This window comes from Ostrea edulis, chromosome 5 (assembly GCF_947568905.1).
Source record: "Ostrea edulis chromosome 5, xbOstEdul1.1, whole genome shotgun sequence".
Taxonomy (NCBI): Eukaryota; Metazoa; Mollusca; class Bivalvia; order Ostreida; family Ostreidae; genus Ostrea; species Ostrea edulis.
The window spans coordinates 17,849,679-17,875,207 of record NC_079168.1 but is presented as its reverse complement, the minus strand read 5'-3'; the positions used below and the strand labels follow the sequence as shown (position 1 = coordinate 17,875,207).

General features: G+C 35.8%; 2 protein-coding genes across 5 annotated transcripts in view; both read left to right on the top strand.

Moving 5' to 3' along the window:
* Window positions 1-8,490, top strand: part of LOC125649267 (uncharacterized) — a 33,106-nt gene extending 24,616 nt beyond the window's left edge. Inside the window, exons 8-9 of the mRNA XM_048876649.2 lie at window positions 1,195-1,440; window positions 8,124-8,490. Coding sequence (XP_048732606.1) covers window positions 1,195-1,440; window positions 8,124-8,173 — 296 coding nt within the window. The 3' untranslated portion in view covers window positions 8,174-8,490. The remainder of the gene's footprint in view (window positions 1-1,194; window positions 1,441-8,123) is intronic.
* Window positions 8,491-9,106: 616 nt separating this feature from the next.
* LOC125649264 (calmodulin-like) lies at window positions 9,107-20,912 on the top strand. Of its 4 annotated transcripts, none has more exons than XM_056166840.1 (6): window positions 9,107-9,339; window positions 9,654-9,687; window positions 11,940-12,086; window positions 14,223-14,249; window positions 18,179-18,418; window positions 19,096-20,912. In XM_056166840.1, exons 2-6 carry the CDS (start codon window positions 9,657-9,659, stop codon window positions 19,242-19,244), a joined length of 594 nt encoding a protein of 197 aa, XP_056022815.1. In that variant the 5' UTR covers window positions 9,107-9,339; window positions 9,654-9,656; the 3' UTR covers window positions 19,245-20,912. The 4 variants fall into 4 exon arrangements, with proteins under 4 accessions (XP_056022815.1, XP_048732600.1, XP_056022817.1 ...); XM_048876643.2 differs by having other exon boundaries at window positions 9,128-9,339; window positions 19,499-19,818; XM_056166842.1 differs by lacking the exon at window positions 14,223-14,249 and having other exon boundaries at window positions 9,135-9,339; window positions 19,499-19,818.
* The last annotated feature ends 4,617 nt before the right edge of the window (window positions 20,913-25,529 follow it).

The window sequence follows — 25,529 nt, the reverse complement described above, 5'->3', positions numbered from 1 at the left end:
CAGATTTGTGGTTTACGGAAGAAAATGGAAGAATTTGGCAATTTCAATGTACATGATACTAACGAGGTTGATGGGGAAGTTAAAAGTCACGATTTTTAATATAGTGTAAGCTAAGCTGGATTTAGCAGCGCACCCTATTCATGTTGAAGTATAACACGATCTCTATTCGAATTAAATCAGAATACTACTACGGAAGAAAAGACGCTTATATCTAGCTATAACAGAAATTTACCAGCTATGTTAATACTGTAGAATAATACTGATAAGAACAAGCAATTGTGATTTTAATAAATATTATCATAATCATTGGCTATACCTACATTGTCACAAAATATGTTGCAACCATATTTTTCTGCCTTTACCGTTGTACATATGCTTGAGTAATTAATTTTAGCGATTTTTACGTTCTCGTAAGATGACACTGAACGGAGATTTCACCAAAATACTAATGCATGTGTCTACAGTATGACCCCTCCCATTTCTACTCACAATCATTTATGCAAAGTTCTAGTTATGATTATTGACTGACCATAATACATATACATATCTAAAATTTAATTTCCTAGCATTCATATACTTAATGGCAAGAAATTAAAGAGGAATCCTAGCTGGATTTTTGTATATAGATACATAAAGTTGCGATGGTAGCTTACTCCGTCACTAGAAGAAGAGTGGGGTGGGGCAATCCAATTCTTCGTCGTAAATTATCAACATATCTTAGGTTTTACCTAGTTTTCACTATATACAGTGTATTATAAATGCGGGGAATCAAAAGCGTTGTTGTACATATATAATTTCGGAGATCAAGCACTTTTTCTAGATCACAAATTATATCGTCCATTTAATATCTTGCGTTTTGATTGATTGTATATTGTTTAACATCCCTCTCGAGAATGTTTCAATCATATGGAGACGTCATCATTGCCGGTGAAGGGCTGTAAAATTTAGGCCCATGCTCGGTGCTTACCGCCTTTGAGCAGAGAGGCATCTTTATAGTGCCACACCTGCTGTGACACGGGGCCTTGGTTTTTGCGGTTTCATCCGAAGGACCACCCCATTTAGTCGCCTCTTACGACAATCAAGGAGTACCAAGGACCTATTCTAACCTGGATCCCAACGGGATTCTTGCGTTTTGAAATAAACCAAGGTTATTAAAACCTTGATATACCTATAATGTCTTTTGTCTTTTTATAGGAAATGGTGCCATAGATTTCGATGAATTTTTACACATGATGGCGAAGAAGCAAGCAGAATGTCCAGATCCGGAAGAGGAGTTGAGAGAGGCGTTCCAAGTGTTTGACAAGGATGGGAACGGTTATATTAGCAAAGAGGAGCTTCATCAAGTAATGAACAATCTGGGCGAGAAGCTGACGGACGAGGAGATAGCTGACATGATTAGGGAGGCGGATGTAGACGGCGATGGACAGGTCAATTACCGGGGTAAGAGAGAGAGAGACGGAAAGGAGAGAATGTTATTATTTAGATATTTACATCTATTGTAATCAATTTCTCTTTCACGCTACTCAATGTGCGTGCGAGTAAAGTACCAATATCCCAATTTTGCGGACTCCGTAGATGTTTTGTTTTGCACATATATTGGCTTTTTATATCAAAATCTTTTCATGTCACACTTACTTTAATCCTTGAACATACCTACCGTATACTATTACGCTGGTATTGTGTCACGGTTTTCAATGTATACTAAGATTAGTCACCCTCAAATACGTTAGAAACAACATGTATTCATCTATTTTACTCTTAGATATTTTTAACGGTTATCAACGAATTTCAGTGAAAGTTTGGAAAGGTACCCAAGGCGGTTTGACAGCCAACGAACAATTAATGCTTGACCGTTTCTTTTATGATTCTGTTGAAAATAGGCTCTGTTTGATGGCCTTGATAGATTCACAGAATAAAATCCCAAGAGCATAATAATACATGCTGAAGAAATGCACTAATTTAGAAGACAGAATTTTAAAAATGGAAAACTGTTGACTTTCTTTTAGCCCTAAAGTAGGTCATGCCAATCCAGCTGAATTGCAAACTAAACTTGTATTCTTCAGAGAGGAAGCTTGTGACTTAATTTCATGGCAATATATGTATTCGTTATGAATAAAGTCCGGAAAACTGTTTGACCTACTTTCAGCCGTAAAGGTGGTAAATGTACCAGGTGCCCAGACGAAGTAAGCATCCCCTGTCGACCGGTCAAACCCGCCGTGAGCCCAATGTCTTGATAAGCTAAACAGAGTAATCCGTAGTCAAAATCAGCGTGCCAAGAACGGCTTAACAATCGGTATGAAATACGTCAAACAGCATTTGACCCAATGATAGGTTATATGGGCAAACTAGGTCATTATAAGGACCATAGAACCATATAATTTGTGAAATGCTAACTTTAAATGAGACTGTTGAAACCCCTGTAACATCAACTTGTTTGTCAGTAACCATCACGATTTAAAAACTGATCATACGCAGAACAAGCTCTTGCATATCAATCAGTTGAGGGATATAAACACCATATGCAGGTGATAACGGAATATTAATACATAAATATCGGAATTTGACGATAGAGAAGCTGAAATCATCCCGTTTGTCATAAAGTTGAGTTGTTAGTTTGCCGTTAATATCCATTTTCGATAAAATATTTAAGTACGAAACAGAAGTGGAGGACTCTGTGGTGTCTTTTTTCTCGAATTTACAGGAATATATCGAACCGACATATGAATGAAAATGATTATTTTTGATTGATAAAACGTCGTCGATATATCTAAATGTCGAGTTGAAGTTCACGGCAAGATATTTTTTCTTCTCGTGTAGAAGCTTTTGAATAAACTCTGCTTCATAAAATTATAAGAACAGGTCAGTAAACAAAGAAGCACAATATGTGCCCATGGGAATTTCAACAGTCTCTGGCAAGACCTGATCATCAGAGACAACATAGATATTTTCAATGAGGAAGTCCAGACTGGTACTTTTTAAATATCCAGAGGATTCATGTGTAAAATCAGAGTGGTGGTTTTTTTTTGGATGACTAATAAAAAACATGAATATTTCCAAGCTACATTTTTATTGAAGGATCAGCTGCCTATGATGTCGTAAAGTCCAAAATTTAATTTATGATGAGGAATGGCGGTGCAAAGTATTGAAAAGTCGTACGGTTTAATGCTGTTGATTTTTGGAAAAAGTTTTGTGATTTCCAATTTATTAAAAGTTCTTTTGAATTTGTTGAGAATCCACATTTGTCGCATGTATTGTGACACAAAATCTGCACAATACGTATGGATTTCTCATTCACAGCAGCGAATAGTTTCTTGTGTAATGATATTGTGACCGGACCCAAATTTTGCTTGTGACCCGAAGCTGTTTATTTCCCTGTCAAAAGATCATTTGGAAAAGGTCAAGATCACTGGTAGGAGCATTAAAATTAGTGCACTGACCATATCTTAATGACAAAGGGCTATATCTTAGAGATGTAAGTGTCAATACTACGGTATTTTATGCGTAAAAGGAATCGGTCAACCGAGTAATAGTTAAAAGTATCACTAGCCCCAAGGGCTATGAAATCTATAATAATTTTCATGTTCTGTAAATCTAAGCTAAATTCTAATATTCAGGAGCAGTATAAGATAAAACATGTTCTTAAAACACAAATTCCCCCGAAAGTGACCATACTGATGAAAGACTTTACATAGAATAATGAATATTATATATATATATATATATATATATATATATATGACTATTTTGGACTCGCCATACAGCCAGAGCTCAAGAGTTGCGAAATTTACAATTTGTGTTTTTTCTTTTCTGCTTTTCGTAAATATGCATTATTTTTTAAACAGTATCAGCAAAATTGAATAAGACTTTCAAATGATAAATAGAGGATATCTATATTGCGTGTTTTGCTATTTGGTTTATCCAACGAGTTGATATGGTGTATTTATTCGCGAGGCTTGCCGAGCGAATAAATAAACCATATCAATTTTTTGACATAGGCCTGACCTTCTGATAAAAGTTTGATGTCATCGTCGTTTTGAAATAAACAATTGTAATAACGAATTAACGATCGATGAAAGTAATATTTTAATGCAGCGTTATTAGAATGTTCAACAGTTTACAATGAAAAGTAGAAGTGTTTGTGAATTTGGATTTTATTTACGTAGTTTCGGGCGAGAGGAAATCCTGAGGCATCTAAAATAGGCCTAGCCTAGTAAGTAAAGCTGTTGAGATTTGTTACATTTAACAAGCTCCAGAAAAAAGAAACTGTGCTTGTGAATACTTGGTACCGCAGCATGTCGAGGTACTTTCGATTAGGCTTGTCCAGTAGGCGGTCGATTCCTCGTCGATGATAATAGTGTGCACATATTTTTGTTTTCTGATCGTAATTTTCTAGTTACAGACCGAGTTGGCATTTTGGTGGCCGGTAACTTGCATTATATGTCAGTGGGGGCAACATTTTAATTTTGCTATTAAAGAAATTCTAAATAAATACAAAATAATATGTTTTACGCTTTATTTCATGCATGGATATGCATGAAAATAAAAAATATGTCATCCAAGCGGGGACAGTGTCAAAAGTAGTTCGGACCGGAAGTGCTTTATCAAACGGGCGTGTGATAAAGCTAATGCTTTATCTCACTTTCAATATACACCACACGTATGAGATAAAGACAATTATATTACAATGATAATTTTGATCCCATCCTGAAACCAAAACACCTCCCCCTGGCCCCAGGGATCATGAAATATGTTCAATTTTGGTAAAGGGGCACCTGTTCCTTCTAACTATTCATTTAGTTTCAATTTAGTATTGGTAGCAGATGTATTTAAATGTTCTACACCTACACACTTTATGCCAAGTTTGGCCCCGCCCTCGAGTCAGAACCTCCACTCCATGAAATCTACATTTTGGTAGAGGCCTTCATGCTCTACATAACTATACATTTAGTTTTTCTTATAAATGTGCGATAAAAAGGAAGACTTTTGAAAATTTGTCAAGTTTTAACAGTTTTTGCCCCTCAGAAAAAGAATTATCAAGATGTTGACACCCGCTCCTCTCGTCTCGATCTCCATATACTACCGGTAATTTAAATCATGTTGAAGCACACAATAGGTCTGTAGTTTCTCGTACTTTTGAAATATTCAGAACAATAATTTCTGTAATATGTAAACTAAGTGTATTCACAATAGTCGGCTAATTGTGACGTCTGAGCGTCACAATTTTTCTTTTTAATCGTACGTCTCACTAGAAGTCGCACGTGGTGGGGTTACAATATGAGTTTAATATATACACAGGCACTTAGGGCATGTATCATGCAACACCCCCTCCCTACCTAACCTTTTCTGAGCTGGGGTCTACACTCTTTTCTTACTTTTGAAATTATAGATATGCATTAGAGATGATCTAAAAATGTATCTTTTGTCACTGTTACATGTACGTATGGTTGTAGGAAGAAATGGCAAACACTGATAACGAGATCCTTACTAATACCCAACAGAGACGAAAATCTTAAATGTATATTTACAAAGCATAAGTAAAAAAAAAAAAGGTGTTGATTCCAGATCAGAAAAAAGGGATGGGGCAGTGGTTGCATGATCCATGCCCCAAGGCCTGTTCGTGGTTTGACATGGATTTACTCTTAAGAAATGTACGTATTGTATAATTCAAAACCATTCTCATGTAGTACAAATACTGGCCAGTTTATCTGGAATTTTAACACACCCTTCCGAATACATTAAGTACCAGCTAGAATCTTTTATGCAGGGTTTCAGTTTAACATAGCATTTGGAAAAAATTCGAAAGTTGTTAAAGGAGCAGAGTGAAAGGGGGGGGGGGGGGGGGGAAGGCTCTGGCTTCACGTGGGCCTAGGTGAAAGGTTAAGTAAATATATTTAAAAAACATTATATTAACAATATGAGTATGAATTATGTACATAACAATTGATATATTTAAAAAGTCTGACGGCTGATAAATTGAAGACACAGGTGAGGGACTCTTATTTATTTAGCAAATAAATATTTGTCATAAAAGTAGAAGCCACTGTGATGTATCCTCTCACCTAAAATTGTTATTTTGCACATGAATATAAACAGTTGAAGGCAAAATATATACTGATAGCTAAACAGGTAGGGAACACTTCCCCAATAGCGAGATATTCTCGCTAAAACGCGATTATCCCTCTCTAGCGAGAATAAATATATCCCGTACAACCGAGAAAAACACCCGCGGAGTACATCTTTTCGTGATTCACGTGAAAAGAAGAAAAAGTGCTAAAATGTCTGATACTTCTGCAAATATATGAATCAAAACAAAAACACTCACGATGTGTATTGGATTTCAGACTGCTTCCCTCTTAAGCAGCAACTTTGATATGCAATTTCATGACTATGTTGTCAATATCATAGAAACAATTCGCATCATGTTGAGTGCGTGTCGCACTTATTCAGCGTTGCACGGGATTTGCCATTATTTTCAATAAAGACGCCAAAACACCTGTTTATGGTAATGTTTATTTCTCGCTAAAGAGGGATAATCGCGTTTTTGCGAAAATATCTCGCTATAGGGGAAGTGTTCCCAACCTGCTAAAATATACAAAGCATCATTAGTTTGTTGACTTTGAAAAAAAAAGCTTGGTGCTTGAAATATTTCTCGAACTTTTAATTGGGCTTGATATTCGCGTAAGCTAAATGTACTTCCGTAAAAAACAAGCGATAAAGCTAAAAAGTAAAGAAAATCAAGCTCATCTGAGTGCTTATTACCACATCAAACACTGGGAAACATTGACTATGACTGACCCGCGCAGACGCGTCGAATACAACTAACCCACTTCCTGAGTGCCTCAACATCGATCAGCGCACGGTTTACTCGTGACGCGCCGAATACAACTACATTGTAGCCCAACAGTCTGCCCCCTCCCCCATCCCCCGGTCGTCGGCTGGTATTTAATCGAGTTGTAAACTAAGGTACACGTAACACCCGTGTTTCTAAATATCAGTTAAGCTTTGGTACATCCAAACAGTTAAAGTGTAAAAATTTGTCACATGTTCATTTTTCTTCCTCTTAAAATAACCTTCCAAGATTGCAGAGGCGTAAATAAAAGTCTGGGAAAAACTGTTCCGGCGAAACTCGATACTCTTGGCATTGACGTCTAAAGAAAAAAGAAAAAGAAAAAATAACACCCTCATCTACAAGAGATTATCTTGACAGATGAAATCAACATCGGCTTATTATTGACACTAAAAACTTAACCGATTTAGGTCCTGCTGATGTCTGGTCTTCTGTTTTAATTGAATGCATTTTGTTGGTCATTTACTCGGATGAAATATGTCTACGACGTGAATGTGCCGATTTTAATGGCAATATCTACGCGGTATATTGACAGTAAATATTTTTCAACCATCATATGATGATGATAATGTAAAATATATTAACGACTTTTCAATCTTGTATAGATTATATGTATGCTTTGTATTGACTGATAGCAGTGCTAATCTGCTGTAGTAAACTGACATCAGCTGATGGTTGACTTTCGTGTACTTTTGCTTATCAGATTTAGTTTACACAAATGTGACAAATTGGACAAAAAAAGGGGGAAAGTACAAGTTATACAATTCGAAAAAGATATCATACAAATTTATAGGCTTTATTACATAATAATTTACGAATGTTATGCGTTGTTTCAATTAAGAATCTTTTTGCATGGAGGAATACCACGGAAGCTTGGATACTTTAAGTGATAAATCTGTGGAAGATGACATGCATATTTCATTTGATCCTTTACTTTATAACCATAATGTAGATGTTTGGAAAAGCTAATAAGTTTGAATAAAATTCTGCATAGAAAATAAAACCATGACTCAATCTACCAAATTCATTATGAAAGTCTACAACACAGCTATCATTTTTATACCCGAATTAAAAACAATGTTTTCTTTACAGTACGTCTGAATTCTTTGTTTTCCTTTCAATTTCCTTAGATTCTATCAACAGTGCTAGCAATGTCTTATACAGAAGAAGTTAAATTACATGTTCTCATATTTTGAATGGAGTTTGGTCTTTCATGGAACATCACCTAACACTAGGCATAATGTGATATTACACGTCGATATTTATTCTGTTGTAGAATTTGTCAGTATGATGGAGAAACCTTCCAACCTTTCCGCCAGTACATGATATATAAATTTCAAAGGCAACAGAGGAAGTATCGCTGCTATTGATGGTTAACACCGAGCTAGCAATTTCTATAGGGCTTCGTTCTGTTAGACGGAGAGCGAAACACTACACGAGTGCTGGCTTCACTAATCATGTTATTCTATTTTTAAATTAATAATTATAATGTTATTAAGGCGCGGATCATGTGGTTTTAAGGTGTGTAGATGCAAGTGTTTGGTTTGTTTGTATTTTCACTTTTTATTCTAATGAATCAGCTTAAAGATGTATTTGGCACATTCCAGATGTTTGGTTTTTCTCAATAAATTATCTAACATGAATATTGTGTACATTTTGATTGATTTATAGAAAGTTGGAATCGTCCTGTCTGCTATGATCCAGTTCAGAAATATACATGTATTAGCATTACCAATGTCTTAGCAGTTCTATTGATCTAACATCAGGGCCGCCTTTTTCGAATCATTTCATTTGAAGAGGAATGAGACAATGGACATATCAACGAAATCATTAAATACACACGGAAACTATTTTAAAAATGGGTGAGATTAAGTTTAATAGATACATTCCATAGTTGACCAACTAACCTCTATAGTCCGGGTATTTAATTAGTATTAGTGTTTTAATTTAAATCTTAATTTCCTGACTACACAATAAAACTCGGGAGGATGCGTTTCATGATTTAGTAAAGATTGCTGACATGAAATCTTTTCTTTTGATCAATGAATACTAAAATTTTTGAAGTGTAATAGATATTTTTGGAATTAATTAACCATAAAAAGGACAGCCACGAACCCCCTATTGTTGACGGAGAGCTGTAATAAAAACACACAAACGTTTATGGGAAATTACTATCACAATGAGATGCATTCTGGTAGTGCTCTTGTGTCAATATTTGGAAACATTGCATGATTGCACACCGTATTATGCCGGGTATTTGACTACAGAAGGAAAGTAATTGGTAGCGAATGATTTTTTCACAAATCGACAGCGAGGAAAACAATGGTTTAATTGTCTTCTTTTAGAAAAGGCCCAAACAATGACAACATATAATTTGCAGTTTTTGTAATTTCACGCTTTGCTGCAATATTTCCTTTCATTGGAAAGAGCAATGCCGGACTTCAACACAAGATTTTACAAGAGAGAGAAATATTAACAGTACACGATACGTGGTAGGTATAAATTTTTCACTATGTCATTATGTGCTCATAACAACAATATTTGTATTGGTTATCAATTTTTCTCGACTAATTGATTTATTTCAAGCGAATGGTATAAGGTCTCACTAGAAAACATCAATAAACAAATAACAAGCTATTCAAATGCGTTACATGCATTATTGATATTGCAAGTTTGTTCAACAAATAAGAACACTTTAAATCAATTTGAAATTAGCTTATATCCGCGTTGTAAGATACTAGGGTTGTGTGTTGAAATTCACCAGCTCTGGTAATGCATATTTTCTTAGTGTTCCATTGTTTTTCAGGATATGGACAACTTATCGGAGGAACAAATTGCAGGTATTTACGATTCAAACTAGAAATATACATATGTTACTGGAAAGTCTGACTGCTCCATACATTTTGAAATTAGAACCTTTTCATTTACATCATAGAGTTAAAGCCGACGAATGTAAAGTTATTAGTTTATTCACAACTGCTGATCAATCCGCGTGCTTTTAATTTTGAAATAATCTATTTAGTTTGATAAATAAAAAATATATATCATTTGTTTTACAATTCCATATAATTAGTGAAGTTGATGTAACAGATTCACTTAATAAACTGTTGTACAGTACGTTACGTTAGATCGTGGTCTGATATAATGATTAGAACTATTCAACTGGTTGTGTAAATTCATATTCATTATGTCCCGTGGGGATCTGGGTTAGAATAAGTCCTCAGTATATACCCCTTGCTTGTCGTAGAAGGCGACTAAATGGGGCGGTCCTTCGGATGAGACCGCAAAAACCGAGGTCCCGTGTCACAGCAGGTGTGGCACGATAAAGTCTCTCCCTGCTCAAAGGTCATATATTAAGCGCCAAGCATAGGCCTAAATTTTGCAACCCTTCACCGGCAGTGGTGACGTCTCCATATGAGTGAAATATTCTCGAGAGGGACGTTAAACAATATTTAATCAATCATATTTATTATTGTATAAAATCATGAACTTTGAACTCTTAAGTGACCAGTGTATATAGACCGGGTCCTTAATGCAGATTTGTGTTTGCTCAAATGATGAGCTTCCTATGAATCAGAATTGAACAATATTTTCAAAAATCTACCATGGTGTAAATTTTCATGTAGAAATATCTTTCAAACTCTCAGAAAAGTAAACCTATGATATGAAAGTTTCCTTATATATGATACAGTATTACTTCCTTATATCATTCGTTTGTATAGTGTTGTGTATTTATGATATTTTATTAAGAACAGGAAAGATTAACTTCTAATATTTATAAAACAGTCTAAAATATATTCAACAATCCACATACTCGTTTCTTTGTCTCTATGGGGTCATTGGTTCAGCTTTTTTTTCCTTTAAAACATTTCTCATGGCCTCAAATGAGCAAAGTAGCCTAATCAATGACATGAATAAACAATCACAATACTGGTGTAATGCTACACACTATTTCATGTAGATTCAAGGTATATCAAATATTATGGGTATGGGGTTACCCTATAACAGGAAAATAAATCAAAGAACTGGATTGTCACATTTGAAAAGGAGTATCTATTATTAAAACTGATATGGAAGGAATTGGCTGTTATGGAACGATAGATGTATACATATCCCGTTAACGTAAACAATTTTGTCAATAGTCTTCACAATTCTATTTATTACTTGTTTCTGCGAGAGATTCCAGGGCCTTAAAATAATATACATGTACTAGAATTCATCTGACTTCGATAAAGAAGACTCGCAGTGAAAATTACCTTGCTGCATGCATCTAAGAATTAAACAAATATTGTGTCATTTGATAAAACTTTCCATCACCGAAATGAGGGGATACTACAAGATCAATCGTTAAGCGAATAGGGCATGGTGGCTTTCTAGGGATACGTTGTACAAATACAATGTAAATACTAAATGAAATGAAAGCCCAAGTACCTGTATCTAATCTACGTGGTTCAACGTTTGTGCTGAAATGTTTATAATTTATATTGTTTTGCAAATTTTCATATGATGTAACCTTGAAAGGAAGAGTGTCTCCATTATTCTTAAAATAAAAAGAACAAAACAATGGTATATGATTTACCTAGATGGGGGGAAAGTTTAGATGGGTTTCAATATCTCGAGGTAAAGACACTCCTGTCGCTAGAATATAAGCACAATTTCCCGCAATGTACACAGTTGATAGACATTTATGTAGTGTAATTTGTTAAAGAATCAAACATGTTTTTAAAAGGAAGATTAACCTCAAGAATAGGATATCAAGCTAAATGATAAAAAGTAAATAATTATTCCAGTTGCGAATCCAGAGCCGCCCCTCCCCGCTTTCACTAATATGAACTATTTTTAAAAATAGAGATAACATGTGTCCAGAGACACTACTAAGATATATACTCCTTATTCTGTCTCAGTGTTGATTGGCTATTTCGTAGCAGTCCTGTGAATGGAAGTTTATCTTATACTGTATATAAAGTAGTACAACGTGAAATATCTTAAATTAGGCGTAATGCATCTTTTAATAGTCGCATTATGGTTTGTACATGGGCGGTTGTACCGTTTTACCACCTCTTTCAAATAATTATGTCCCTTTTCTCTTCAGAAATGAGAGAAATCTTCAGTCTCTTTGACAAGGACTGTGATGGTTACATTGACGTCAGAGAACTGGGAAAGGTTTTGAGATCTATGGGAATGAATCCCACGGAAATGGAAATAGAAGACCTTATCAACCAGTACAGGGATATAGACGGTAAGACAATGGAAGCAAAAGCGTACGAATTAATTTTGTTTGCAATTGCCTCAGGTAGCAGGGGACAGTTTCGCACTATAGGCCCGGCCCGGTCAATTTTTTTAATAAATGGAAATACCCCATAATTGAAGTGATATTACATGTGTAAAAATGTATAGGATAATTTTAGGATACATGTCAAATGTAGCTGAGTGCTTAATACAAATGTTGATATACAACATGAAGGTGTCACCATGATTCCTAGCATATAGATGGGTGCAAATACGAAACTAAGACAAGTGTTCAGTTGCTGAAGAAATTCCGGTGAAAACATGCATGGTCCAGCAAAAGGTCTGTAGCTGAGAGGGAAGATGGATGGCCCCATATGAAAGGGAGATTTTTAAGAAGAACAGATAGGGTTCTTGATTGTGCACAGTGTCTAAATCCCCACGCTTGGTACTGTGATGGTGTGGGGGTGGTGCGGATTAGCCCAAATGAGAAAATCAAAGGAAAAATGGGGCACCTGCTCAGAGCATGTTTTGTGCACCAGCACTAGTATGTATAGATTACATGTAATTTATGGTAATAATTTATTAACTACACCAATGTGAAATACAAGTATTGATATAAAAGGGAAATATGATTTTTCATTAGTCTGTTATAATCTGACTTTGATGTATACCCCCTACCCACATGTTTCAGAATCATTGGGAGGGGGGGGGGGGTCTGAAACACGTGGGTAGGGGGTATACATAAAAGTCAGGTTGTGACAGACTATTGAAAATTCATATTTCCTTTTGATGTCAATACTTGTATTTCATATTGGTGTAGCTAATAAAAGACCCTGAATTGCATGTCATCCATTCATACTGATGCTGGTGCACGAAACATGCTTTAAACAGGTATCCCTTTCTTAGCACCACCCAAACCCCATCAGAGTACTGTGCGAGGGGATCTAGACACTGCAAAAATCAGCAAATCTGCCTTCCCTTCATCTTTGGCCATCCATCTTTCCTCTCAGCTACAAATATTTTCCTGGACCATGTAGGTTTTCATCTGAATTTCTTCAGCAACTGACCACGTGTCTTACATTCATATTTCCACCCATCTATATGCTATGAATCATGGTGACACCTACATGTTGCATATCAATTTTTTTCATTAAGTTACACTTGACATGTATCCTGAAATTATTTTACACATATTTACACATGTAATATTATTTCAAATATGGGGTATTTCCATTTTTAAGAAAGTTGATGCCTATCTTGCGAAACTATCCCCTGCTACACGCTGTACCTTCACAGATAATTTGAAAGGTCACCTTGATCTAATGTGTAGGGGAAACAAATGTGTAAAACTTTTTATTTAATTGCATTTAGTATACTAGTTTTTCATTAATTTATCTAACTTGAAAAATCCACACATTTTGAAACATTCTATAGACTATGTACATGTATATTTGGGGCATAGTTCAGACTAGTTGATATCCAAGCAAATGTAAACCAAGCAATGATAAGATACCGATAATGTGTTCGTTTGTACGGTATATCGTATTGATATTAATCTTATGAAGATGACTGTCTAAAGAAGTGGTTTTTCATTCTAAGCGTCAACAAAGCAATATTCTGATGACAAAATAACGAAGTTATATTTCCCACCACTGTTATTACGTGTGTTAAAGTAAGCAATGTTCTTTCATTCATTTGTTGAAAGGGGTCCAAAAAGGTGTATGAGAGACATTATCTGCTTTGTATGTTCTGAAACACAGTGTGTTCAAAATAGCCGGTATGTCCTTTGTAGGAATCCGGAGTAAAAACGTGCTTTTCACGACTTGCTTTATGAAATGGCTCTATATAAAAATTTAAAAAAATGTTTTATCGAAGAATTCTCGCCTGCACCATTCTTATATGAATTGCAATTTAAATACAGTACATAGCTTAGGAATTTTTTTAAGACTACCAGTGAGAATGTTGTCAGTATCTTTTGAGAGTTTCATGAGTGAATAGTTAGAAGTGACGGTCGGTATCGTTTCCATTTAATATCTGAACTATGTCCTTTTACGTACTACAATTAACACTTGAAAACTGTTAAATGCTACCTACACATAAGCTATATTATGATTTTGTTACATGCATATACATTGTATATATTCAGAAAACACGACTCAAGACGACCTTGAAGGTAACCTTCTTGTATCTCGATTGACCCTTTTTACAGGTGGTGGACATAGGGCAGGTTTTCAGGATAAAAACATGCATGCGCGGATCCAGAAATATTGGGAGGGAAGGGTTCCATCTTTTGTAATGATACTTATTCGCCCGTCTTTTAACTGATGGTATTATAGTATGGGGTTTCCTGTCCGTCCGTCTGTTACTTTTTTCATGTATAAGTATATCTTTCACACTGTGAGGCCGAAGACTATCAAATCTGGTCAGCTTTTGCATCTTGGCGGAAATGTGTATCCTGGTCCAAAAATAGATTACTTTGCACTCCCTCTGGAGTTTTAAGGTTATACATATTCAAATTGTGCCCGGATGATATCTTAACATTTTGACGTTTAGGACCATCAAACTTTGTTAGTTGATGGGTGTGCCGCGACCCAAAAGTAGGTCACTGTGGCCTCATTTTGGAATCCATATTCAAGTCGTGATTGGATCATATCGTGAGCACTGCAAGAAGCAGGACCACCGAACTTGGGTCAGTTTATCCATCTAGAGGAGAAAGTGGGTTGTGACCCATAGATAGGTCACTGTGTCCGCAGTTTGGAATTTGACTATACATTGTCCAGAGCTAGAAATTATTATTTTTATTGACTGGTCACTTGAGTTATCGACTTATACCGAGCAAAGTCAAAATTAGCAAAAGAAAAGAGATTATCTCTACATACCTTCACTGAAAATGTTGTGAGCCGTATGGACGCGCCATGTTTTTTGTTTGTTCTTTAGTTGCTTCAACAATTATTCGAGTTTTGAATTTTACTGTCCTGTCACAAATACAAGACTCTGATGTGCAATTTATAATTTAAACACTGAATTTGTTCAAAATAAATGGTGTGATTATCATTGTAACAGGCAGAAAAACAGAAATATGACTAAGTAGATGAACGAGTTCATGCGTTCTTTAAAGTAAAAATATATGATATTACATACATGTACGCTTATTTGTTTTATCAATTTGATTTTGTTGGTTAATTTTGTTTATTTTCGGCTGTCTTTTAAATTGCAAACTTATCCTTTAATATTACGATGTTACTGGACGTTTATCAAGGAGGAATTTCATAAATAATATATATTTTCAAGTGAATGGATATTTCTATTTCAAATTTACCGTACTTAACTGAATTAGGAAAATCACTTGGGGCACGCCAATGACCATGTCATGTTTCGCTCGGTCCAACGATCACTCCGTATATACATACAGTGTATTAGAGAGAGCAGCGAACTCTAATTGTAACACATATATAAGAGAGAATTAGTCAAAGTAAGCAATAACAGTTGACTTACTATAACGAAAAGTTTCTTCGTCCCATCCTGGGCGCCGCCATCTTATAAGACCCCTTCAAACAATGTCTTTGCAGGTTGTAACCTTCGCGCACTTTCCCCCAAGAGCTCTGATGACTATGATCAAGCTCACAATTATTTTATTTGACTTTAAATGTGAAATCTAAATATATGATTTACCATAAAGAACGAAAACAAATCTAAATTTTTATTTGTGAATCAGCGAAGCTAAATATGACGTCACAATGCACTACTTACATTATATGCATTATATTTCCCGCGTTCAATGAATAGATGGATACATGTATGTCCCTCGGATGGGAGGTTAAAGAGTGCCCCGTGTCAAAGATCACAACCCCCTTGGCACGCAAAATATCGTTCCCCTGATTTTCGAAAAAGAGGCCTTTGAGCAGTGAGGGTTCTTTATCGTGCCACACCTGCTGTGACACGGGACCTCGGGTTTTGCGGTCTCATCCGAAGGACCGCCCCATTTAGTCACCTCTTACGACAAGCAAGGAGTACTGAGGACCTATTCTAACCCGGTTCCCCCGTGAAGTATTTCAATTAGTTAACCGCAGTAAAATGGCTGAAATATTGCCAAAACGCCGTAAACCCGTAATCAATCAATACTTGGATTGAATGTTTATAGTCGTGTTAAAATATTAACTTACAACTGTCCGTATACGTTGGAATAACTTCGAGATTTCCCTATTCTACGTGCCTGTTATGGATAAATCTATGCATGCCCGAACGGTAGCACCGTGAACATAACATTTTTACATTTACTAGCCAACCGAGGACTTTTACTGGCCATCTGGACCAGACGACTGACCCAGGTCTTTCCGGCAAGCTCTTGAAAGGCGCCACGGATGTATACATTCATTGGACGCTTCTAACCATTGTGTAGATCACTAATTAGTTTAACAATACACAACCAGCCAATCATCTTTTTGACGTCTATGGAAACGTACTGACCTGTTATTATATTCTGATGAGGCAAAATTTATTCAGAAGCTTCTCTGTGAGAAAAAATCTCTTGTGGCCTTTTACTCGACATTTAGGTACGGTATATAGGCGACGATCTATCGATTAACAATAATCATTTTCATTTATATGTCGCTTCGATATATCTAGGTGAACTCGAAATAAAATACACCACAGTGTCTTCCACATCTGCTTCGTACTTAGATATTTTATTGAACATAGATGTTAATGGCATACTAACAACTTCAACTTTATGACAACTGGATGACTTCATGGTTTCAACAGTCTCGTTTAAATTTCATCGTTTCGCAAATTCTATGGTCGTTATAACGATCTAGTTTGCCAATACAACCTGTCATTGGGTCAAATGCTGTCTGACGTGTTTCATGCCAATTGTTAGGCCGTTCTTTACACACTGATTATGACTACGTATTACTCCGTTTACCTGATCAAGATATAGGGCTCACGGCGGGTGTGACCGGACGACAGGGAATGCATACTCCTAGGCACCTGATTCCACCTCTGTTATACCCAGGGGTCTATCTTCGCCCAACTCTTAATATTGTATTCCTTATAGGAGTTGTGAGATCGATCACTTTTCGTTATCTTCAACTTTTCATGATTACGTAAGCGTTACAGTCAGACAGCTTATTCAAGAAACATGCTAATCCGCGTGAGACAACGCATGCTAGAAAAGTTAGAAACAATCATAAATCTATTTATTTATTTAATTCAAATTAACTAGTGTCAAGGGCACGTGCTTTTGACAAAACACTAACCCAAATATGTAATTTACTGGCCCCAGAGGAACCATCAATTATATCGAGCTCCGAGTTCTGTTTGGATCATATCTTGCCTAGCTCCATGAAATCTGTAAGCTGCAGATGGATCTCAGAGTACGCAAACATAGGCACCTGATCCCACCTCTAGAATGTCCAGGGGTCCGTGTTTGCCCAATTCTTTACTTTGCATTTCTTATAGGAGTTAAGAGATTTATCATTGCTCGTTACCTTGACCTTTTATACATGTATATAACACACCATGTACATGTAGTTCCAGACGGGTGTATCATGTACCGTAGAGGTACACCTTTTACATGGGGGCCCAGTCTATACCAAGGATTACCACTTACTAGTAGTTACAACCGAAAGTGCCTCAAAATAGGCAAATATAGAATTATGTATTTTTATCAATCTCACAGGGAGGTGGCTCTGTATTCGCGCCTGCACAACTGTTAAACATACTAACCACAGGTGGCACAAGTTTACGATTTAGTTGGTTTCCCCCTGTTAATGACAGCACTTGGTAACTACATGTACATGTATAATATGTATTACGGGTCAGTTTTGTGGATTGCCAAGAGTACTTAGAAGTAGATACATGTAAGTTACAATACCCAGGATTGCATACCTTTAGTATCATATACATTGAAGTAAATTGGTATTGGTTTTCAGTAAATACACATATGTCAATGTTAACTACACCATTCTTTATGGTTTGATCATTTAAAAAACAAAACAAAAAAACAAAAAACCTACTAGTATGCGCTAGTCTCAAATTAATCAAAATGTCTATTTCGTGTTCCATGTTGTTGTTCAGGCATTCATGTGGTTGTTATTTTGACAGATGGGAAACTAAACTTCTCAGAAGTCATGAAAATTTTAGCAATCAAATCCAAGGAGCCCCCGGAGACGGAGGAGTATCTACGCGAGGCGTTCCGAGCGTTTGATAAGGACGGGAGTGGGAACATTACGATGATAGAACTCAGACAAATTATGACTAATCATGGAGAAAAACTTACAGATGAAGAAGTAGCAGAAATGATTCAAGAAGCAGATGATGGCAAGGGAGAGGTTCATTATGAAGGTGAACAAGGCTCATAATTTCCTATTTCCTATCCTGTTTGGAATTTCTTAAATATGTATACTTATATACAATGAAATTATTCACAAACAATGCATATAATACAGAATACAAACTCATTCTTTTTGCGAGATTTTAGTTTTGTACTTTACGTCACGTTCAGGAAATTGCCGAGAGTTAAGAAAACTTTCGATAAAAGCCTTTTACTAAAATTATCTGGCATTTCATCAACAGCTGTTGATGTCTCTGGGCAACAAGAAATTCCAATTTTCATTTCGTTATGGAGTAACTAGAAAAATGAACAAGGTCCATTAAAACTATAAAAAGTATATTGTATGATAATGTATGTTTGCATCATCAGAAAAATCTTCGATACATAATGCACTTGTTTCTTTATACAAGGACATATACTTGTAGGGTAGGTTAACTACAAATATGAATCATAAGGAAACGTGTTTAAAGTTTTTTTGTTTTTTTAAAAATCTAAATTGGCAGATTCAAATTTCATTGTAGATATTTTTTATTTTGAATGTATGCTTTTACGAGGAAATCTATCTGCAATCATGGTGTGTTTTTTAATTTACGTTTTGGTCAAAGCATCTGACAAACACACCATCTAATTTACTTACTTTTATACTATTCTAAAAATAGATAGCCATTTGTGTTGATGTATGTTATAGTGCAGTGGAGCACAGTCGCTTTAACAATGAGACCTGGGTTCATTTCTCGCAATCGGCGGTTGTTGAATGTGAGAGGGTATGATGCGTCCAAGGACTCCGTCTCCTCCCACTCAAAAGATCCCGTGTCAACCTCTGTACAAATCAAATAAGATATGGAGCTTTAATGTTTTACCCTGACATTAATCATTTTAAGTCAAATAAAAATGCATGCATAAGTTTGTTTTGTTGGGTGGGGTTCTACAACTGGATGTTTTATAAAAGCATGTTCATCATACTCTTCTAATCTACGCTTGGAAGAATTTAAAAATGAAAGTATTTTCTCGATGTTATATTTAAAAATGTATTTCTCTTCACAAAGCATAGTTTCCCTGCTTTTTAAAATCACTTTTGATTTATATTTCAGATTTTGTAAAGTTGATCCTCAGCAAGTAAAGAGCAGTCAATGGGATTTTTGTCTTTACTTCAAAGTTTGTTTGGTGACAATGTGATCGCTAGATGTAATATGTCTGTGATATTATGTGGAATACAGTTTTACTTGTCAGGCTCTGTGGCGAAGTACATCATTCGGGAAGGATTGCATGAAATGGAGTTCTTGTATATTCACCTGATTATTCCGACAGTTTGACCAGAATAACACGTCGTTCTTTATTACTACGAGGGTAGTTCAAAACGAGTGTAATCTTGTTCCTCAATGTTATTATCAATAAAACAAACAAATGTTAATACACATGCTGATCAAGATATAGGGCTCATGGCGGGTGTGACTGGTCGACAGGGAATGTTTACTCCTCCTAGGCACCTGATCCCACCTGTGGTATATCCAGGGGTCCGTGTTTGCACAACTCTCTGTTTTGTATTGCCTATACTTATGAGATTGATCACTGTTCGTTATCTTCACCTTTCATGCTAACCACAATTTAGTAATACACTGTATAAGTAGCATAAATATTTCTTTATGTAGTCGTTACTGCAGTACACACACCTCTCGGATCCTCTTAGTCACATGCCAAGTACACCAGAATACTGTTTTGTCTATTTTAGATATACCATACATTAATGCAAGTTTACTTAGAAACACGATTTCTCGAGCCCAATAAATGATGTACAGTTCTATTTGGATTGTAGGGCGTTTGTCTCCGACACGATGTCGTGCATGTTTATCCGACATTGTTAGCATCTATAAGGTTCCCATTGGTTTGAGTTGTTTTTTCAATGTAACTTATACCCGTACAACCTTTCGAAAATCATCCATACTGGTCCAAGTATAAAGTTTCCTGTTTTTGTAGGCATCTTCCTCAGATTCACAATTATGGAGGTACTCTGCATCGTCATAATGGCTGACTTCCTTTTAAAACAGATGAAAATATAAATATCAGAAATATTTGTCTATTCATTTCAAATATCTTTTCCTAACTGAGTAGGTTAGCACGTCGACTGCTGAATTGTAGGTCGTGGGTTCGAGTCCAGTAGGGGTTTTAATTTTTCTCAGATTTCTTTCTACTAAAACTGCATTTTTTGATTAAATAAAGTAAATTTGAGTTTTCAATTTCAAAATATTGTTGCACATATCCTCCACTTTTCATTCATATCAGATTCCTCTGGTGTAGCATACCTCCTTAAAAAACATTATGATTGATAGCGAATCATTTTTTGATTAATCTAGCTAGTATTTTAGAATTCATGAAGTCAGCTTAGCGCTTTTCAGTACTTTGATTTGATTAACCTAGCTAGTATTTTAGGTTGTGTAACGACTATATCCCGTCGTCATACAAGTACAAAGAGATCTTTCAGCAATAAAAATTATTCTCAATCAGTAATTAGACTTATATTTTTTTATTCAATATGTTTCCCTATCTGTGGTTTAATCTGAGTACAAAATACAAAACCAACAACTTAGCGTCCTAACTAACAGGCAAGCAACAGAGACAGGTCGGCTCTATTCGGATCATTGTCTCTGTCAGAACACCTATCCCCTGACAAAGTCAGTAGTATGGTCTTGGTTGACCACCAGGAATGGCAAGGCAAGTCAAGAGAATAAACAGCCGAGTCACATGTACATGTATATTCGGGCCGCTGAATCAGAGGCACATATTTCTGTAAATAAGTTGTGACCTCTGTATACTAATAATAACAAAAAGTACTTAGCTTCAAATAGCACCGAATGATACCCCCTGAGAATGTCGGCCTGTTGAGCTTCCAGGGAATATGCGATGCAAATGTATTATCCACCGTTCTCTTTTACGATCAACTAAAAACATGTATGACATGACTGCATTCATTGCCTCTTATCTCCGAAAACTGCAACAAAACATGGGCTACAGCTCGATTTTCCGTTTTATATCACGTAGTGCTTTTTACTGGTCGACATTCTCAGAGGTGTATGATTTGAAGCTAAGTGCCTTGTTATTATTAGTATACAGATGTCTTAACTTGTTTACAGACACAAGTGCCTGTGCGCTGAATGGTATATTACTCCGGTCTGTCTTGGATACAAAAGGTGTACTATCAAAGTCAGTTACCCTTTTCTATAGTACTTCTCGCGATGACCGAGTGCCTAAGACTGAGTGAAATGCTCAGATGCCGCTTTATATGCACTTAGAAGAGTCTATATTAGTTTACAAAAGGGGTGTTGAGTAATTCCATTATATGAGGTCGTCTAAACATTTGATGAATGGGAAACATCATCACAGTTGTCAGACACGTAGCCAGAAAGAAAATGAAGGGTCGCAAAGTATGGCAAGGCCCCCAGTGGGTTCAAGGCAAAGTCCTGTTGGGGGTCGAGGGGGCGAAGCCCCTGGAAGCTCCTAGGTTTGACCAATGAAATCGCCTATATATGAGCATTATGACAAACGGGATGATTTCAGATTCTCCATCGTCAACTTCCCATATTTATGTAGTAACATTCCATTATCACCTGTATGTGGTGTTTATATAGCAACTGATTCATTATACAAGAGCTTGTTCTGCGTATGATCAAGACAGGCTACTAACAAACCACTTGACATTACAGGGATTTAAAAAACAATCTGGGTTAAAGTCAGCATTTGGTCGTTATGACGATCTTGTTTGCAAATACAGCCTGTTTATCTAATCAAGATACAGGGCTCACGGCGGGTGTGACCGGTCGACAGGGGATGGTTACTCCTCCTAGGTACCTAATCCCACCTCTGGTGTTTGTCACGGGGTCCATGTTTGCCCAACGTTTTATTTTGTATTCCTTGTGAGTTATGAGATTGATCACTGTTCGTTATATTCACCTTTCATGAAGATATTTCTGGTGGGGCTGTACTATGTGCATTGGGCTGGTGAACCGCAGATCTCGAGTTCAAATCCTCCAGAGTCTTTTATTCATATGTGTTGAAAATCATGTTTTTATCCAAATTTGTATATTTTTTTGCCTTTTAGGAATATATACTTATTATATATTATCATATCTTTTAAAATGAAATCAATTCGTAATGCTTTGAGAAACTTAAGCCATCAGAGCTCACTATAAAAGAAAATCAATAGAGCTGTACAATGCGATATACATATAGCAGTACCGGCGTTTTACATTGTGACCACTTCATTGTCAACTGGCTCGAGATGCTGCAGCCGCTCTGAAAAGATACCGAGGTAGATGCAATATTATGCATGCAATGTCTTCAAAGTAACCAATGTAAGTATAAAATTATTTTCTAAAAGTTTTTATTTGATGTGAATTTTGAAAATCTTTCAAAATGACGGAAACTAGAATTACATGTATTTCATATTAGAGTAATACATGAATAAAAAATATTTAATTCCTGGAAAATCATAAGTTTATCAAATAGTTGATTATTTTCAATCTTAAATGTTTTCTTATTTTTATTGCCAAATTTTATCCTTGGGGATATGAATTGATATTTGATTGTAAATATTTGTAATGATTAAAATGCACATGAATGTAGCATGGTAATAGAAAACGTTGTGAAGACACGCGGCATATGGTATTCGATTTGTGGATAAAGTGGATTCGTATCTATCTAACGTCTCTTAAATTTTCCATAAAGATGAGCAACATTATCATAAAAAAGATGATTTTTTATAAAGGCCATGAGTTAAATAGCCTTCCTAGTTATACCACATTTACACGTATATGATCTAGCTTTCTACTGATTAAACGTAGGGGTGTGTATGATGTATATATCCTTCAACTTTGAAATGTAAAATCTGGTCTGTGTTTATAGCTGCATATTAATCGAGGATGTAAGTACATCTTTACGAGTCACAGGACTTTATTTTGTTGCAAGAGATAAGCATTTATTACATTGCAACAATTCACTAATCATAGATTTAATGACCAGGGCCTACACACATTTTACGTAAGTGTATAAAGCGCTTTGTAATCAACTGCATCCTGGTTTATGATTTGCGATGGGCCATTCTTCCAAAATTACTCGTAGGAAACCATGAATAAAATTCATGTTTATCATATATAGGATAAACATTTACAAACCACAACACAGGACTTTGATAGAATTGCTTACAAATAAAATAAAAGAATTACATGCATTACTGAAGGAATTAACTGACCATGATTTTGCAACTCTTAACCAGAAATTAATATAGCATTAGCGTAATTTGACTATTAGCATAAAATATTTGCACTTGAATTATGGCCCTGCTAATTATGCAACATAACTATAGCCAAACAAATAAGATAAGTTAAAAAAATCATGTAATGTCTTAGCCTCTCTTACACTGCAGTGGAGAGAGGTTAAACCACTTCCATTTTAATCTGTCTCATGTGCTACCCAATAAAATACTAGATTTACTTCTGTCAATATATCAATCTATAATTCATAAAAATATACTCACTTATTTTAATAAAAACACATGAATAGGAAATGCCATTGCCAAAGCCATGCAGTGCACAGTATTAAAGGTATCACACCGGTAATTGTCCAATCAAAATGAACTTAGTCAATTGTAGTTCCATATATTTAAAGAATTTTTTTTTTTTCCTTGCGCGATTTTTCTCATTTCCTCTTCTTCTTTTCTCTTAATTTTTGTACCCCTGATTAGGAAATTTTGTGTAATTTGTAGAAATAATCAAGTGTATACAAAGGAACTATTTGCTGTTGGTAGCTGAGGCTACTTCCTGAGGTGCACTCCGGCTGTTTACACACATGTGAAAAACACGTGGATTTGAGGGTAGTCTTGTTTGCGGGTAATTTTTTTTCGAAAATGCCGCGTAGGGTGTTGTTTTTCTGGTGTCGGCAGACGAGATAGGTAACATAGAACGTGTCTGACTGCGTTATTCGGCATCAATTTTGTAAACTGATTTTTAATGATTTTCCCCCCTCTATAGTAATATATAGTGAAAATAATTACCGGTGTGATACCTAAAATGATGAAGGGATTATCTGGCATTGCAGGTCATAAATCTGACCTCATTGTTAACGCTTGTGACAGGAAAATAATCCTCACACCTAAGGGGATGAAGGGGCTTTGACAGATGTGTGTGCAACTAAAGTAGAACAAACTTCCAGCACACCCATTTGTACCGGATGAGGATGTTGAGAGTTACATTACTCTAAACTAAAGAGTGGCGGTTGGGGGATACATGTAATACTAATAATAATGCAGAGACTCCTCTCTATGACTCCACGGCTCCACTCCATAAATTACCCCAAGCCTTTTCGATATGATTACAATGTTTTTTCCATTACATCAGGTATTATTTTTGGCCATAGGAGCGGTCTATCTGTTTACGATTGTGTTAGAACGTGCGTATAGGGAACATTGTTTCGGTAGAATAATTCTTTATTGATAACATACATGTTTAAAAGTCCTGAAAAGCAGATTTTAATTAAAAAAAAAAAAAGTCTTTCATTAAATAAATACATTTCATTTTTCTTAGGTATCAATAAAATACATGTAAATTAATTCATAAAAAAGAAAGTTATTTTGGTTTGGGTATGCTACAACTGCAAATACTATATGCAATGTATATCATAGTGTTATTGAATTTATATTGGTGAATATTAGCACGAGTTGGCTGTGAAAATGAACGAGCTTGCGAGTGCATTTTGACAGCCAACGAGTGCCAATATTCACCTATATAATTTCAATAATCCTTTTATTATATAGCTACAGTATTTAGTTGTTTAATTATATCCCTTTTCACTCAAAATAGACGAGAATTCTATCAATATTGGCATCTAAGGTGAAGGTGTGCAATATCGGCATGCATTTCTTAACTGTTCAATATTTAACCCGTCATTAATGCATGAAGCAAAGTGATTTTGTGAATGGGGACATTATAATTTATGTACAGTAAAAATTTGCTAAAGTAAATATCGAATACCGGCTCTGTCAGATTCGGAGGAACGCCGTCTGCCATTTTGGCTTGTTTACGTCGTTACGGTAACGTCAATATTGAACGCTCATACTCGGAATGTTTCGGGCGC